Here is an 18,667-nt window from a genome sequence, read left to right as displayed (position 1 = left end):
ATCTTGATAATAAAATGTCAAAACAAATTGTGAGCTAAAAACGTGACCAGCTAACAAAAATATTCCCACTGGCGGTCTAGCAACCAATAAAATAATGTATAGCACTGCAAAGTCAAATGGTCGCAAATGGAAGTGTTTTGGTTGCCGTTTTGAACAATCTCCTGAGTGTTTTTTTAATCTTGCTTTTAAAAAGAGCCAGAGGCCCCATATTTACCAGGTCTACATTGTAAATCAGAATGTTACTTGACAAACTGGCCAGGCCACAAAAAAATACAATAAAAAAAAAAATATTTAAAAAAAAGTTGGTTTAACGTACATAAATAAATCAACAAGTACCTTGATAGCCTTCTGGTTGACCTTGAAGGATCCTCTGCCGAGTTTGTGTAGAGCTCTGTAGGCATCCTGCCTGTGGACCATCACTATGTAGGCACATCCACGAGGAGGGATCATCTGGAGGGGAGAGGGAACAGGTTGGTATTACCTAAGTTGTTCCTAGACAATTTTTTCAGGGTGAACCCCCCCCCCCCATTAGTTATACAGAGCACTCCCTTGGTTATTCCTGATGGGTCCTGGTCAAAAGTAGTGCACTATAACAAAGGGATTAGGGTGCCAGTAAGTATATACACTTACATTAATGGAGTCAATCTGCCCAAACTCCTCTAGTAAACACATGACGTCCTGCCGAGAAGTCTTCTTGTCCAGCTGGCCCACCCACAGAGTCGTGGTGCAAACTACAACAACGAGGGAAACATTTGATACGGGGCCCTTGTCGAATATAGTAGGGAATAGGGTGCCAATTGTATAGTAGGGAATAGGGTGCCAATTGTATAGTAGGGAATAGGGTGCCAATTGTATAGTAGGGAATAGGGTGCCAATTGTATAGTAGGGAATAGGGTGCCAATTGTATAGTAGGGAATAGGGTGCCAATTGTATAGTAGGGAATAGGGTGCCAATTGTATAGTAGGGAATAGGGTGCCAATTGTATAGTAGGGAATAGGGTGCCAATTGTATAGTAGGGAATAGGGTGCCAATTGTATAGTAGGGAATAGGGTGCCAATTGTATAGTAGGGAATAGGGTACCAATTGTATAGTAGGGAATAGGGTACCAATTGTATAGTAGGGAATAGGGTACCAATTGTATAGTAGGGAATAGGGTGCCAATTGTATAGTAGGGAATAGGGTGCCAATTGTATAGTAGGGAATAGGGTACCAATTGTATAGTAGGGAATAGGGTACCAATTGTATAGTAGGGAATAGTATAGGGGAATACCAATTGTATAGTAGGGAATAGGGTGCCAATTGTATAGTAGGGAATAGGGTGCCAATTGTATAGTAGGGAATAGGGTGCCAATTGTATAGTAGGGAATAGGGTGCCAATTGTATAGTAGGGAATAGGGTGCCAATTGTATAGTAGGGAATAGGGTGCCAATTGTATAGTAGGGAATAGGGTACCAATTGTATAGTAGGGAATAGGGTGCCAATTGTATAGTAGGGAATAGGGTACCAATTGTATAGTAGGGAATAGGGTACCAATTGTATAGTAGGGAATAGGGTGCGGTAAATTGTATAGTAGGGAATAGGGTACCAATTGTATAGTAGGGAATAGGGTGCCAATTGTATAGTAGGGAATAGGGTGCCAATTGTATAGTAGGGAATAGGGTGCCAATTGTATAGTAGGGAATAGGGTGCCAATTGTATAGTAGGGAATAGGGTGCCAATTGTATAGTAGGGAATAGGGTACGACGCGGGTCCTCGTGTATCATCTGACAGTACGTACCACTGAGTGTCTGGCTCTTGATGCTGGGCAGACCTTTCTGTCTACGGTCTTTGTCCTTCTCTCTCTCCTTCCTCTCCTGCGAGCGGGAGCGAGGCGAGTTCCAGCGACTCTCCCTGGAGCGGGACCCGGAGCGCTGGGAGGAGTGTCGGGGCTTCCGGGAGCGAGAGTTGGACCTGGATCTCTTTCTCCTGGGAGATCTAGAGAGAGATCAAGTGCATTTATAAAAAAATATATTTAAAAAAAAAAAATCGCAAGATACTTCACAGTAAAATGAAATAGGTAAAAAAATAAAATAAGGATATAAAAGCAAGAAAGGATTATTCAAATAACAGTACAATCATGAACTAAAAGCCAAGCTAAAAAAGGTGGGGACGGGCAGGGTTCTGTTACAGAGGATCTGTTCATCCTAAACAAAACTTTTACAGGTTTTTTAAAAAAGTGTCCCCAACAAAAAAACAACTAATATCAACCATGGTTCCAGCTTCTTACCGAGAGCCAGACCTGGAGCGTGACCTCCTGCCGTGGCCGCGCTGCCTCCCCTCCCTCCCATCCCTCCTCCCAGACGGATCTTCTCTCTCTCTGGGGTTTCCCTGGTCCTGGTTCTGCTGGGCAGTGTGCTGGCTCTGGTTGTAGCCCTTGTTCAGACCAGGGTATCCTTCACCAGGTGTCTGCTGCCTCCCAGGCTGGCCCATCATATGACCCTGAAATTGCTGCTCCATGTTGGGCGGCGTTTGAACAGGAAACTGGCCACCGTAAACGTTTCCCGGAACAAGGGAATCCAATTCCTCTTTCTTCACTTCTTCTGGTTCGTCGTCGTAATCAAAACGGTCCAGGAGTTTCTGAAGACAGAACCCGCCATAACAACCACAACACCCTGATTTAGCGACACACCCATAACAAAATCACACTAGAGTTGACTTAATATCCGTGACCGACCACCCATTTCAAGGAGGCTTTATGAAAACCACGGAAATGCTGTCCTGTTAGATTAGGCCTCTTAAAAAAAAAAAAAAAAAAAAATGGTCTGTTGGTCAGAAATTTGCTTTACGTACAATAATGAATTACCTTAGCTAGTGAGTTATTCTGCTCTGCAGGATGTGTGTGGTGTGTGTCGAACAGTGGATGGTGTGTGTTATGCTGGCCTTGGACCCTCTGTGAGCGGGTCTGGTCAGACGCGGTGTTGGGAACAGTAGTTTGAGTCTCGTCCACCATGGTGTTGGGAACCAGAGTGGTGGTCTGCTGCCCTGACTGGAACTTCAGAAGCATCTTCTGAAGCTGGACACAGACAGGAGGGGATAACAGCCAAATAACACATATCATGTATTTATCCTCTACTAGCCTGGTATAAAAACGTATTTTCAGTAGAACTACATTGTTCACAGTAAACAGACAAATGAGTCATGGATGATTGTAGTGAAGAACAAACACGGAAGAGAAAAACTAGAGACGTGTTAATTTTTATTTCTGTCCCAGTCATGTTGTTCTTGGGTGTATTTATTTATTTATTTTTTACCTTTATTTAACTAGGCAAGTCAGTTAAGAACAATTTCTTATTTTCAATGACGGCCTAGGAACAGCGGGTTAACTGCCTTGTTCAAGGGGCAGAATGACAGAGGCTACCCTGCCGTATGAGCTAGTACTGTGTAATGGTGTAGCTATTACAATAGAGACTTAGTATAAACGGGAGTAGAACATCTGACCATGACAAAATGACAGGTAACCTCTTGGTTAGGAATTAGAATTTCTATGGGTACACTCATCATGGCTGACCTGGTATTGTGACGTAAACTTTAATTTCTATAGCTCTCACTCACCTCGTGTCCCTGTCCAGACTGGAAGAGCTGGGCCACAGCCGCCAGAGCCTCAGGGTTCCGAAGCTGTGGTGGGAGCTGGGGCAGGGCTGCTGCTATGGAAACAGGGGGCTGGTGCTGGGCTGCTGCTATGGAAACAGGGGGCTGGTGCTGGGCTGCTGCTATGAAGACAGGGGGCTGGAGCTGGGCTGCTGCAATAGAGGCACTAGAGACTGGGGGCTGGGCCTGGGCTGCTGCAACGAAGGCACTGGAGACTGGGGGCTGGGCTGCTGCTATGGAGACTGTGGGCTGGGCCTGGTGCTGGGCTGCTGCAATAGAGGCACTGGAGACTGGGGGTTGGGCCTGGTGCTGGGCTGCTGCAAAAGAGGCACTGGAGACTGGGGGCTGGGCCTGGAGGTCCTCCTGGGGGGAGGGAGTAAGGACGAAAGAGCCAGTAGCCATGTCCAATAGAGGCTGGACGACATCCATCTCAAACACAGCGTTCTTCTGCCACAGGTTGAGGACACGGATGATCTTACTCTGCAGGGTGAGAGAGAGAGAGACAGAGAAACAGACAGAGAGAGACAGAGAGAGAGAGACACAGAGAGAGACAGACAGAGACACAGAGAGAGAGAGACACAGAGACAGAGAGACACAGAGACAGAGAGACACAGAGACAGAGAGACACAGAGACAGAGAGACACAGAGACAGAGAGAGACAGAGAGAGACAGAGACAGAGAGAGAGAGACAGAGAGACACAGAGACAGAGAGACAGAGAGACACAGAGAGAGAGAGAGGGGGGATAAGAACCCACAATGAGAGGAGTTTACAGTTACGCTTTAGGTTGTCCGTGGAGTTGACCAGAAACCAGCTCAATTAGTCGACTGCCCCCCCCACACCTGGCCCAATAGTAATTAGTCGACTGCCCCCCCACACCTGGCCCAATAGTAATTAGTCGACTGCCCCCCACACCTGGCCCAATAGTAATTAGTCAACTGCCCCCCCACCTGGCCCAATAGTAATTAGTCAACTGCCCCCCCACACCTGGCCCAATAGTAATTAGTCAACTGCCCCCCACACCTGGCCCAATAGTAATTAGTCGACTGCCCACCCCTACACCTGGCCCAATAGTAATTAGTCAACTGCCCCCACCACACCTGGCCCAATAGTAATTAGTCGACTGCCCCCCCCCACACCTGGCCCAATAGTAATTAGTCGACTGCCCCCCCCACACCTGGCCCAATAGTAATTAGTCGACTACCCCCACACCTGGCCCAATAGTATGGAGCGACTGCATGATGGCCCAATAGTAATTAGTCGACTGCCCACCCCCCCCACACCTGGCCCAATAGTAAGTAGTCGACTGCCCACCCCCACACCTGGCCCAATAGTAATTAGTCGACTGCCCACCCCCACACCTGGCCCATTAGTATTTTCGACTGCCCACCCCCCACACCTGGCCCAATAGTAATAGTCGAGCCCACCCCCCACACCTGGCCCAATAGTACTAGTCGACTGCCCACCCCCACACCTGGCCCAATGTAATTAGCTGAGTGGCCCAATAGTAATTAGTCAACCGACCTGGCCCAATAGTACTGTGTGCCCACCCCCCACACCTGGCCCAATAGTAATTAGTCGACTGCCCACCCCCACACCTGGCCCAATAGTACTATGTGACTGTGGCCCAATAGTAATTAGTCGACTACCACCCACACCAAGTATGGAGCGAGCATGATGCTGGTGAATTTGCTTGTTCCCATGTAAGTGGCAATGAGTCAAACATCTTATGCTAATTATGACACATTCATTTATTTTCTTTCACCGTTTCATATTAGCAGCCACGCGTACAGTAGACTATGTACCGTGTGCTGAGTGGCGTACAGTAGACTATGTACCGTGTGCTGAGTGGCGTACAGTAGACTATGTGCCGTGTGCTGAGTGGCGTACAGTAGACTATGTACTGTGTGCTGCGTGGCGTACAGTAGACTATGTACTGTGTGCTGCGTGGCGTACAGTAGACTATGTACTGTGTGTTGAGTGGCGTACAGTAGACTATTTACTGTGTGTTGATTGGCGACCGAACAGGAAGTGTTGACTAGTTTTATAAAATAAAGTGTCAAACCGACTGAATAAAGTCTCTCTTATATCCCTTTGCTATTCTTTAATCATTACCATGTGGTTATATGTCCATAGTGTCACATCAGGACAGTAAACCAAAGGATTTCCCAGGATTCCTTTCCTAGGACGTCAGGGCCTCGCAAGACAGTGACGCTAAATTCAGTGACTCTCGTTAGTCAGTGTAACTTAACAAATGGCATCTGTGAGAGTCGTTCATTTGACTCCCTAATTTTGCGTAGGCTACAGATAGGCTTTTTGGAGATTATTCTGAAAACATTTGATGAAGTTGGTGAATCATCACTGCAGGAACAATAGGTCGTGGAGACTCATTCTGGTCCAAATATGGTTGTTAGGGCCCTCAAGGAATCCAGGCATTAAAATGGAATGTATTGACCTCAGCAGGGAATCAACTAAATGTATTGGGGGGAAAAAATCATTTCACCAAGTGAACAGAATGCATCAGTGATTCGTATTTCCTGCAACTTCCTGAAGAGGCAACAGGAACACGCGTCTGTGTGTGCAGTGCGTGTGACTATACCTCTTTGCGTAGCCGTTAGCGATGATGCTAATGAGTCTTCTGGTAGGTAGAAAGGCTTTCCCAAAAAACTTCTCAATTAAAACGTTAAGTACAAAGTGGACTACACTTACCTGGCAGAAAGATATCATGATTATTTGAATCAATCAAGTGGGTATTTGTTTTGCAAACTCTACCATATCATGTTCACTACAAAAACGCCACTAAACAGCCTCTTGCTAGGTATGCATTTGAATTAAAGGGTAACTACATCCAAAAATTCTGATTTTACCAGACCTCAAAAGTAGTCTTCTGATGTGGTTTAAGCATTGTTGTGGACTTAGAAAAACAACAAATTTGCATGTTATATGAAAAAGGTTAACTTTGCGAGTAACCATAACAATGAAAAAAATGAAACTTGGGCAACCTAAACCTTTAATTTATTTTTCAAGATAATGTAGGCTATTTGATTCATTTTTGTTTCAATAAAATACAGAATTTGAAGAACAAACATTGTGGCAATTGTTATCTTGCAGAAAAACGAGACTAATCTCAGGAGGTATTACTGTTCTTACCCTTCCTGATCATATAGACCTAGGTGATATCCAAAACTAGCAAAAACACTGAAATCATACATTCAGTCATTAACAAAAAAATGGTAAAGTCGTGTCTTTCTTCACAATACGACAACACATTTCTCCAACCGGTAAACTCAATAAAAGTATTCAATTATTATACCAGAGGCCACCGAAGCAGAGCTCCTTCAGCAAAGCCCCGCCGGCCCGGAGACGCCTGGCTGGCTATGTTTTTTTTTAGTAGGCATTGCCTATGACATGAAGCCTCCACTATCACGAGCAAAGATTTCAGTCACTAAATCAGCAATAAAGGCTATCAAGGTAAGTTAGGCCAACATTAGAGCAACGTGTATGTGTGTAAACTGTATAAGGAGCACTGTCCTGTTATGACGAAAATAATATTGTCCAACCCATTAGGTATCTCACTGCAACCTCATACGATATCTTGAAATATGCAGACAGACAAATTAAAAGCAACTTTACATAGGAAGACTGCTGTCAGAAGTATTACAAACTCTGTCCGCAACGTTTGGACTTCATAACATTTCCCAGAAGCCCTGAATTATTAAGTCATCAGTAGTTTTACACTTTAGACGAGACTCTGCCGTTGTGCTGTAGAATTTGTGAATATTGTTTCTTGTATAATACATCCTATACATGAACTTATACTGGATTAAACATACGTTTTCGTGTTCAACATTCCCTCCATCTTTTTCTTGACTCAAATAGGATTCCCTCAACATAGTGCTGATGTCCAAAAGCTTCAATCACCCACGCACGGCTAACTGAACACAACCACCCACCCACCCGCGGCTAACTGAACACAACCACCCACCCACCACAACCACCCACACACGGCTAACTGAACACAACCAACCACCCACCACAACCACCCACACACGCCCACGGCTTACTGAACACAACCACCCACACACACGGCTAACTGAACACAACCACCCACCCACCACACCACCCACACACGGCTAACTGAACACAACCACCCACCCACCCACGGCTAACTGAACAACACACCACCCACCCGGCTTACCCACAACCACCCACACACGGCTAACTGAACACAACCACCCACCCACCCACACACTTACTGCTTAACACAACCACCCACACACGGCTTACTGAACACAACCACCCACACACAGCTTACCGCACAACCACCCACACACAGCTTACTGAACACAACCACCCACACACGGCTTACTGAACACAACCACCCACACACAGCTTACCGAACACAACCACCCACACACAGCTTACTGAACACAACCACCCACACACAGCTTATCGAACACAACCACCCACACACAGCTGAACACAACCACCCACACACAGCTTACTGAACACAACCACCCACACACAGCTTACTGAACACAACCACCCACACACAGCTTACTGAACACAACCACCCACACACAGCTTACTGAACACAACCACCCACACACAGCTTACTGAACACAACCACCCACACACAGCTTACTGAACACAACCACCCACAGCTTACTGAACACAACCACCCACCCACAGCTTACTGAACACAACCACCCACACACAGCTTACTGAACACAACCACCCACACACAGCTAACTGAACACAACCACCCACCCACGGCTAACTGAACACAACCACCCACGCACAGCTAACTGAACACAACCACCCACCCACGGCTAACTGAACACAACCACCCACAGCTAACTGAACACAACCACCCACCTGAACACAGCTAACTGAACACAACCACCTGAACACAACCACTAAACTACTGATTGGTGTGTCAGTGCTAGAACAAAAACTGTGCATCGCTAACTTGGTTTAACCCCCCCCCCACACAAAAAAAAACAGCTACAGTAGTAACCTACCTTGTCATCGTGTGGACAGAGGTATAGGTTCTGGAAGGTCGGGGTGAAGTTCTTTTGGAACCTTGGTCCATAGACGTCCTTGTCCACTCCAAACTGGTGTCGGGACTGTCGGACTATGGAATCCACCACGTATAGGCCAGGAACCTTCAGCTCTGGCTTGCACTTGAGAAACAAGGCTCAGATGTCATCATCATCATTGGTATTTCTACCTTATCACTGGTCTACAAATTACAATAAGGGTCAAAACCTTAAATGTTGTATAAAAAGGGTAAAAACTTTAGTGTTTATTATATGGTTTCCAGGGCTAAAGCCTTCCGCATGCCTCAGTTCAGCTGATAGGCAAACCGAACGAGCGTGCTGGCATAATCTCTTGTAAAAAAAAAAAAAAATTAAAAGCAGCAATAGTACCGTTTGTCCATCTTGAGATGCCGTAGCCAGTACACTTCTTCAAAATAGTCAGAATTAACCCAAGACACCTCAAAATATATGTCATTGGTTTACATTTTTTTGCAGAGATCTTAGTCACAAGGTTTTACATCCAACTAGGATGTTTTGTGCAGTATTTCAAGTGAATAAATTTGAATGAAAAATGTCTCTCATTGAATGACAAAAATACAATTTTAGAATCGCTACTGTCGACAAATCACTGATGAAGGAACTCAAGACTTCGGCTTCCCTAACGTCAGGCTTGCCTCGAGAGAGAGAAAAAAATGTGCGCACGAACAGACAAAATATTAACTTCGCCAAAGACTAAAACAAATAAAAACGTCACAAAATATGATGCACAAACTGCTCCGGATGGGCAACATGCGGAGGACTTTAGGCTACTGGCATTGTCTGAAAGCAAAGCGACCGACTCATGATAATAGTTCCATGGTTGTTTTTCCATGGCTTACCTTCTTGATGAACTTCTCCACAATCTGGACGACATGCTTGTATAGCTGAGAGGCAAGATGAAATGTGTCATGTTGTGAATTTAGACATGGTCACATTTTAGCATAAGAAAAATATCTTCACCTGTATTTTATTTTCAAATGAGACACTCAACTTATCAGATAACAGGACAGTGCTCCTTCTACAGTATACACAGTTTACACATATGCACGTTGCTCTAATGTTGGCCTAACTTACCTTGATAGCCTTTATTGCTGATTTAGTGACTGACATCATCTTTGCTCGTGATATTGGAGGCTTCATGTCAATCATGGTGAATAACTATAGTTAGAGGAAAACGAATAATACCTTTAGTTAGCACCTGAACGAGGTCATCTCATCCAGACCACATAAAATCATCCTCAAAACTCACCTTTGTGTTTTATATTATAACCACAGTTAGTTACACCAACGTTTAGAGAGTCAGGGTAGACAGATAATCAATGGAAAAAAAACAAACACTGGATGCATCTACAATTAACACATGGTGTATATACAGGCAAATGGAATGATGAAAGGTGATGCTGCCCATGTTTTGAATTATGCTAAATAAAGTAACAGTTGACGGGGATATAAATGGCTAGTGTAGTCATCTACAAGAGGAAACCAGCTAGCTACCACACAACACTTTTGTTATATTAACGAATAGTTTATTTTAGACAAATAACTGTACATAAAAACAACTGGGAAACTAACGTTACCAAGCTTGTAATTACATAAAAGGAAATGCAACTCAGGTTAAACAAAACCACCATCTAGCAGCTAGTTAGCTATTGTAACCAACTAGTTATTGAACTCAATGAGGAACCATTGGTTTATGTACTAATACAGGCCGACACAAATCAACCCAACAAAACAATAATCTGGCCGTGCAATACAGTTCACATTATCAGCTGTTTCTGTCATGGTCTGTTTATTAAGTATGGGAGACCAGTAATAACAATCAAAGACTGATGATCCATCTTTGGTTAACAAACATAATAAAAAAGTTCGCCATCTAGCATGATAGCTTTTAGCTAGCTACCGTTAGCTGCGTAGCCATGTTGGAGTTGTTGATTAGAAAGGTCACAAGCGGGTCGCATCTTACCTACGTTTGATTTGCTATTAAATTAATATATTGTCCTTCTGGTGGGCTAGATCATTTTAGTAACATGGCAAACACTTGGCTCAATTGGGATATCTTTGGCCAGATAACTAGCTAGCTACATCGACATTTGGTTAGCCAGTAGAGATATATCTGCCTCTGGGTGAGCTAGCTAAGATAGCAATGTAGTTAGCTAACAGAAAGAAAACGACTGCTACAAAAACAGCTTCATATTTTACCTCCAAGTTGAAAGCGTTGACGGAATCCATACTTTACTTATTTGTTGATGTGCCGATCAATTATCCTTATAAGTGAGTAATGCGTGGTGATTTAGCTAGCTAGCTGTGTTTATATATTCGTTGCAAACATCAGCTCTCGTTGCTAACCCGTGTCTCCGCTTGACGATAACAGGTATGACCAAAACAAAGATTTGGAGAACTAACCCAAGATAGAGCCGGTCGTTTCCAACGGGAACCAATGGCAGAGCCAAGCAAGGATGTGGTCAGAGCCATGCACAAGCTAGTGGAGATCCTATTGGCGCGTTCTAGCATATATTTGCATATTTCCGTTAGGGAACGCCTACTTTATGAAGTGCGCGTGTGCAATAACTCAATTCGCCCCTGCACTCTTAATTAAACAACGCCATTTAAAAATTAAAAAAACTTTGGCAAAGGGTAAAGTCTACAACACGCAGTCCACTATGTTATATATCTTCCTTTTTGAAACAGAAAACTGTATGGAGATCAAAGGTATTATCGATGAGAAAATTAGCAGATTTTCGGGCATGAATTAATTTCGCTCCATCTCCCACTGGGCTTCCGCTCATCACCATATTTGGTAGTGAGTGGAAAAGCTTACCGGATGCTTCACATTTATACATCCGATGAAATATCTGGTGCATTGTTCTGTGGCCAAAACGTTTACGAGGGAAAAACACATTGGAACGCATAACCAATTTCTCGCGAGAGACCAGAAGAGGCCAGGACAGGATTGCTGCAAAGACACCCCACAGATGTGAATCAGAACAATATTCAATAGTTTATCACAAATGGAGAATGGTGATGATAATTTATAGTAACTCAATTATACTAATCATAAAGATCTATGTGGGCAGATCAAGGGCAGCTGACAACAACACAAGAAAGCTGTACAAAGGAAATTAGAAAACTACGTGACACATAAACTACATTGTATTTCTATGACCCACCCATATTTTTATTTTTATGAAAAATTGAGATCTATACATAAGTCCCTTGTTTTTTTTAGTTGTTTTATCATGATCTCGGGTTTGAGAGACAGACAGGGCAGGAGAGAGAGAGAGAGCGACAGGGCAGGAGAGAGAGAGAGAAGGGCAGACAGGAGAGAGAGAGCAACAGGGCAGGAGAGAGAGAACAGGGCAGGAGAGAGAGACAGGGCAGGGCAGAGAGAGAGAGAGAGACAGGGCAGGAGAGAGAGAGAGACAGGGCAGGAGAGAGAGAGAGACAGGGCAGGAGAGAGAGAGAGAGACAGGGCAGGAGAGAGAGGGCAGGAGAGAGACAGGGCAGGAGAGAGAGAGACAGGGAAGACAGGGCAGGAGAGAGAGACACAGGGAAGGAGAGAGAGACAGGGCAGGAGAGAAGGCAGGAGAGAGAGAGCGACAGGGCAGGAGAGAGAGACAGGGAAGGAGAGAAGGCAGGAGAGCGGGAGCAACAGGGCAGGAGAGAGAGAGAGAGACAGAGAGGGGGAGAGGGAGAGCACAATAAATCTGAGAGGAAAAGGCATTCCTACACGACTGACCATGAGAATGATAAACTCCACTAACTCCTCACAGGATTCATGGAGATACGAGTGGGAATATTACTACGATTACCTAGACCCAATACCAGTGGACGAGCGCAAACTGAAATATAACAAGTGTGAGTATTGAAAAGGCTTCCTTTACCATCACATCTACTGTATCCCAAATGGCACCCTATTACCTAATAGTGCACTATACAGGTCAAAAGTAGTGCACTATATAGGGAATAGGGTGCCAGCCCTGGTCTAAAGTAGTGCACTATATAGGGAATAGGATGCCAGCCCTGGTCTAAAGTAGTGCACTATATAGGGAATAGGATGCCAGCCCTGGTCTAAAGTAGTGCACTATATAGGGAATAGGATGCCTTTTGGAACAAAGACTTGCAGCGATACTAAGATTGTCCCTCTTTTCCCTCCTTCAGACTTGATAGTGATCGTATTCTGGATCAGTCTGGCTGCTTTTGTGGGATTCCTGTTTGCCATTTTGACTTTCATGTCCCGTTCAGTCAGTCTACCCAAGTAAGTCGCTCCTTTCAGTCTCATACAGCCTGAATACAATGTATTTCAGGTCATGTTTTACAGACAGATTAGTATTTATGAGGCTTTGAATCTGAAAGGCTGATAAAAGATAAATTGTTTGGACTCGCTGATGAGAAAAACCAAAGAGTTTCCCACTTGCATCTGTTTAATGCAAATGTATTGTATTTCTTTCTGCGCAGAGCTCATAGTTCCAAAACGGCCAAGAAATCGTGGAGGAACCCTAGATCCAATTCTGCTCGATGGAGAATACGTGATCTGTTTTCTGCTTGATCCCCAAACCCCTCTGAAAGACACACACACACACACACACACACACACACACACACACACACACACACACACACACACACACACACACGCACACGCACACGCACACATGTTGGGAGCACAAGGCAGTCAGTGCAGAGCCCAAAGAGCAATTTGTAGGGGTTAAGTGCCTCAATTAAGGACACACTGCCAGGATATGGCATTTGGAACACCACTGGTCTGATGGAGCATTTCGGAACCATTATAAAACATCTGTGTGAAACATCGACTTACCTGCAATGTAATGGCCTGGTTACAAAGTGGGATTTCCATGTTTCTATTCAAATACAAGACGACACCAAAATCATTTTACAACATTTTATAAAAGAGCGAAGTGATTGTTTTGAACAAAAAATAAAATAAAAATGAAATTAATGATTAACATACAAAACACACAACTTCTTTTAGAAAATGTAAAATGCAAAATAACGGAGGCTTCCATTTTATGAGTAAACACCATTTTCAAATGTGTACAAGTATGCATACTGTATCCTGACTTGAGATTCTCAGAAAATGTCCTCTTCTCACTAGACGTAAATTGATGATTTGCACAAAAGTCGTGAGTTGTGCACACTTATCTCAACTCTGAATCTACTGTATGGAACTGCTCTCTGTTCCCAATATACACACACACACAGAGTATAGCAAACATTAGGAACACCTTCCTAACGTTGAGTTTCTACCCCCCCTTTGCCCTCAGAACAGTCTCAATTCATCAGGGACATATGGACTCCACAAGGTGTCAAGTGTTCCACAGGGATGCTGGCCCATGTTGACTCTAATGCTTCCCACAGTTGTGTCCAGTTGGCTGGATGTCCTTCAGATGGTGGACCAGTCTTGATACAACACAGGAAACTGTTGAGCGTGAAAAAACCCAGCAGCGTTGCAGTTCTTGACACAAACCGGTGCGCCTGGCACCTACTACCATAACCCCGTTCAAAGGAACATCAATATTTTGTCTTGCCCATTTATCCTCAATGGCACACATACACAATGCTTCTTTAAGCTGTCTCCTCCTCTTCATCTGATTGGAGTGGATTTAACAGGTGCCATCCAATAAGGGATCATATCTTTCACCTGGTCAGTCTATGTCATGGGAAGAGCAGGTGTTCCTAATGTTTTGTACACTCAGTGTAGTTCACTACTTTTTGACCAGAGACCACGGGCCCTGGTTAAGAAATAGCATACTCAATAGGGTGTAATGTGGGCCACAGCTATGTAACCCCTATGGTGCAACAGTAGACTGCAGTCCTGAGAGGAGGTCACTACAGATGGTTCTGAGGGCTGTGTGTGTCTGGGAACGTCGTTTGGACTTCTTCTTCTGGTCCTTGGTTCCTATAGAGCCCTGGATCTCATTCGCCAATCTGACATGGTTCAGGAACAGCTCTGGGCTCTTCGCTCCACTCCACATCTCATGGATGTACAGAGACAGCAACATCAGACCTTCTGAAGGAGGAGATCAAGATAAACAACAACAACAACAACAACGTATGAGACGTGTCATTTCCTTCCATTTCCAAGCAACGCAAGAGATGCACCTAGTTTCCATGTAAAACTCTTTTTCCTGGGAATTTGTAGCTATTTCTGATGTTATTTTTTACAAATCACTGCAATCTCCCCTGTTACGATACAATAAATATTGAAGATAAAGTTTATCTGAATCGGTCATCTCTTCTTACCCTTTGTGGTCTGGTCATCACATGTTGTTCCTAGGGAGCATGCTGTGAGCACGGCCCTGTGCAGGTCACTCTCAGTGCAGCCTCTGGACTCCAGGAGCTGGATCATAATGTTGGTGAACAGCTGGACATGTTCTACCCTGGAAGAGATCTGGGTCTGGGCCTGGGGCTCACAGGCCTGGTGATATAGACGGAGCAGGTCCACTCTCACAGCAGGGTCAGCCAGCACCAGGTCCACTATGAATCTATGAGACAGGACAGTCTTCTGGAACCAGCGAAGGAAGTGGACTGTCCTTTTGTCCTCGTAGGTGGAGGCTCCCTCGACCAAGGAGTTCAGGAACCACCTGGTGAGAAGATGGGCTGTGGTGTTAGCCAGGGGGGTGGAGGTGGGAGTATGGGGGTCAGGGGAGGGAGGTGGGCTGGTGGGGTAAGAGGGGGGACAGGCAAGAGAGACAGGCTCCCAGTGGGTAAAGATATTCCTGAGGTGAGGAATACACTTCTCCAACAGAGTCTTCTCCTCCTCTCGTCTCTCTACCTCTCCTTCCTCCTCCTGTTCCTTTGGTCGGGAGTGAGAACGGGCCTGGGCCTGGACAGAGGAGCTTCTCCCTCGGCCTTTCTCCCTGCCCGACCCTGAGGACGTACAGAAACACAAACAGACATGTTGATTCTGCTGTCACAGACGAGGACGAGGGGTGAATAATGCCAAGCTGAAACCAATGCCAGTACAGAGATTTGTCAAGGCAAGGTTCATACACATTTTTGACAGATGGAATTTCATGACTATTCCATGACATTTAACCAAATTTCCATGACCAACAATTGGTGGCGTCTCTACGTACATAGGGCGCCCTCTGTAACTATTGGGACAGTGACACATTTGTTGTTTTGGCTCTGTACTCCAGCACTTTGGTGAGAGGTTAGCATGTCTTGGGGGTATGATATAAAATGCTAACCTCCCCTGTTATTGTAATGGTGAGAGGTTAGCATGTATTGGGGATATGATATAAAATGCTAACCTCCCCTGTTATTGTAATGATGAGAGGTTAGCATGTCTTGGAGTTATGATATAAAATGCTAACCACTCCTGTTATTGTAATGGTGAGAGGTTAGCATGTCCTGGGGGTATGAAATTTGTGCGTCTAACTTTCTCACTCATTTTATAATTTCAAGTCCAAAGTGCTGGAGTACAGAGCCAAAACAACAGAAAATGGGTCACTCTCCCAATAATTACAGGGGGGGGGGGCACTGTATAGAAAAGTCAGTGTAATGTGGTATCAACACAGGGAGGCTGCTCTCTGATCCCATCTCCTGTCATTGAGCAAGGCACTAAACCCCCACATAGTAGAATACCTGTTAGACTACTGTATAAAACACACACGGTCAGCCCTCAGCCTGGAGAGCTGCTAATACCTGTTAGACTACTGTATAAAACACACACGGTCAGCCCTCAGCCTGGAGAGCTGCTAATACCTGTTAGACTACTGTATAAAACACACATGGTCAGCCCTCAGCCTGGAGAGCTGCTAATACCTGTTAGACTACTGTATAAAACACACACGGTCAGCCCTCAGCCTGGAGAGCTGCTAATACCTGTTAGACTACTGTATAAAACACACATGGTCAGCCCTCAGCCTGGAGAGCTGCTAATACCTGTTAGACTACTGTATAAAACACACACGGTCAGCCCTCAGCCTGGAGAGCTGCTGGGTGTGCAGGCATTCGATCCAGACCTGCTCAAACGGAGGCAGTTTATCAAGGTCCGGTTGTGGTTTGTTAGAGGGGGAATAAAAATTAAACCCGACCACCCATGAGCTCTCCTGGAGGATGGTTGACCACCCATGAGCTCTCTCCTGGAGGATGGTTGACCACCCATGAGCTCTCCTAGAGGATGGTTGACCACCCATTAGATCTCTCCTGGAGGATGGTTAACCACCCATTAGATCTCTCCTGGAGGATGGTTAACCACCCATTAGATCTCTCCTGGAGGATGGTTAACCACCCATTAGATCTCTCCTGGAGGATGGTTAACCACCCATTAGATCTCTCCTGGAGGATGGTTAACCACCCATTAGATCTCTCCTGGAGGATGGTTGACCACCCATTAGATCTCTCCTGGAGGATGGTTGACCACCCATTAGATCTCCCCAGAGAGAGAAGCCACATCATGAGGTGTTTTTAATAAACTACAGCTCCTAAACATTTTGTCAAAGCAGGTAATTCAAAGAGAGAAGCCACATCATGAGGCAGCAGAGATTCTAGCAGTAGCATGACATATCCAGTAATCGCTCACCCAGCAGCTCCTTGACTTTGTGTTTCTCCGCCACAGTCTGCAACTGACTGAGGAGCGGTGCATTGTGGGTCAGCGTGCTCCAGCGGTGGAGGAGGGCGAGGGCGTCTTGGGAGGAAAGAGCCTGGGGTCGTAAGGTCAGCCAGCCAGCCTCCCCGTGGACCCCCAGAGCTGTTCCACAATGTTGCAGGATGGAGCTCAGAGTCTGGAGATACAGGCTCAGCTGACCTGCCTTCACCAGCCTGGAGAAGAGAAGAGGGGTATGAGAGGAGGAGAGAAGAGAGGTAACAGAGCTGTCAGTGCTAGAGACTCAGCTGACCTGCCTTCAGCAGTCTGGAGAAGAGAAGAGGGGTTATGAGAGGAGGAGAGGTAACAGAGCTGTCCCATGATGCAGCAGTCTGGAGAGCAGTATAGGAACGGCGTTGGAATGGATAGCGTTTTATGTGCTCTTCTGTGTGTTTTGTTTTTCTCATCTTAAATGTAGACCACTATTTACCAAGAGAGTTTATCATCTATATTCTTGTAGCGGTCTATTTACCAACACAAACTGATGTTGGCACTAAGACCAGACTCAACCAGCTGTATAAGGCCATAAGCAAACAAGAAAATGCTCATCCAGAAGTGGCGCCCCTAGTGGCCGGTGTTTGTAATGCAGGGAAACTGAAATCCGATTTACCTCATTTCTACCAGCACGTCACCTGTGCAACTAGAGGCGACAAAACTCTAAAAATCGCCTTTACTCCACACATAGAAACACGTGTAAAGCTCGCTCGCCCTCCATTCGGCAAATCTGACCATAACTCTATCCTCCTGATTCCTTCTTACCAGTAAAAACTCAAACAGGAAGTAGCAGCTCAATAAAGAAGGAGAGCGGAACACTAATCTGGACTCTTATAAGAAATCGCGCTACGTCCTCCAACGAGCCATCAAACAGGTAAAGCGTCAATACAGGACTAAGATTCGAATCCGACAACGCTGGCTATGACGCTTGTCGGATGTGGCAGGGAGCGTAAACTATCACGGATTATAAAGGGAAAGTGAGACAAACCTACCAGTTGAGCTAAATGCCTTCAATGCTCGCCGCGAACCATGCATGAGAACACCAGCTGTTCCAGACGACTGTGTGATGAAGCTCTCCATAGACAATATGGAGAAAGGCCTTTTAAAACAGGTTAACATTCACAAGGTCTCAAGGCCAAACAGATTACCAGGACGTCCACTCAAAGCATTCGCTGACCAGCTGGCAAGTGTCTTCACTGACATTTTCAACTCTGTAATATCAACGTGTTTCAAGACGACCAATATGTCCCTGTACCCAAGAATGGCAAGGTAACCTGTCTAAATGACTATCGCCTTGTAGCACTCACATCTGTAGCCATCATCCCAGACACCCTGGACCCAGTCCAATTGGCATAC

General features: G+C 45.2%; 2 protein-coding genes and 1 long non-coding RNA gene across 4 annotated transcripts in view; 1 reads left to right on the top strand and 2 right to left on the bottom strand.

Annotated features, from left to right (window-relative positions):
* LOC112267333 (SR-related and CTD-associated factor 4) overlaps nucleotides 1-11,113 on the bottom strand; it is a 43,287-nt gene extending 32,174 nt beyond the window's left edge. Inside the window, 10 exon segments of the mRNA XM_042297718.1 lie at nucleotides 337-450; nucleotides 631-731; nucleotides 1,778-1,974; nucleotides 2,267-2,616; nucleotides 2,843-3,052; nucleotides 3,592-4,107; nucleotides 8,650-8,811; nucleotides 9,546-9,590; nucleotides 9,781-9,864; nucleotides 10,906-11,113. Of these exon segments, the coding sequence (XP_042153652.1) occupies nucleotides 337-450; nucleotides 631-731; nucleotides 1,778-1,974; nucleotides 2,267-2,616; nucleotides 2,843-3,052; nucleotides 3,592-4,107; nucleotides 8,650-8,811; nucleotides 9,546-9,590; nucleotides 9,781-9,864; nucleotides 10,906-10,935 (1,809 nt within the window). The 5' untranslated portion in view covers nucleotides 10,936-11,113.
* A 1,233-nt stretch (nucleotides 11,114-12,346) lies between these two features.
* On the top strand, nucleotides 12,347-13,982 carry LOC112267641. Its single transcript, XR_002956130.2, has 3 exons — nucleotides 12,347-12,561; nucleotides 12,865-12,961; nucleotides 13,162-13,982. It is a non-coding gene; the product is annotated as an uncharacterized LOC112267641 (long non-coding RNA).
* Nucleotides 13,983-14,327: 345 nt separating this feature from the next.
* Nucleotides 14,328-18,667, bottom strand: part of urb1 (URB1 ribosome biogenesis homolog) — a 53,904-nt gene continuing 49,564 nt past the window's right edge. For both annotated transcript variants that reach the window (XM_042297716.1, XM_042297717.1), the window contains exons 36-38: nucleotides 17,255-17,493; nucleotides 14,968-15,594; nucleotides 14,328-14,734 (exon numbers count right to left, since the gene is read on the bottom strand). In XM_042297716.1, the coding sequence (XP_042153650.1) occupies nucleotides 14,514-14,734; nucleotides 14,968-15,594; nucleotides 17,255-17,493 (1,087 nt within the window). In that variant the 3' untranslated portion in view covers nucleotides 14,328-14,513. The remainder of the gene's footprint in view (nucleotides 14,735-14,967; nucleotides 15,595-17,254; nucleotides 17,494-18,667) is intronic.

The sequence above is a fragment of the Oncorhynchus tshawytscha genome, linkage group LG14 (assembly GCF_018296145.1).
Source record: "Oncorhynchus tshawytscha isolate Ot180627B linkage group LG14, Otsh_v2.0, whole genome shotgun sequence".
Classification (NCBI taxonomy): Eukaryota; Metazoa; Chordata; class Actinopteri; order Salmoniformes; family Salmonidae; genus Oncorhynchus; species Oncorhynchus tshawytscha.
This window is presented reverse-complemented; position numbering and strand designations above follow the sequence as displayed.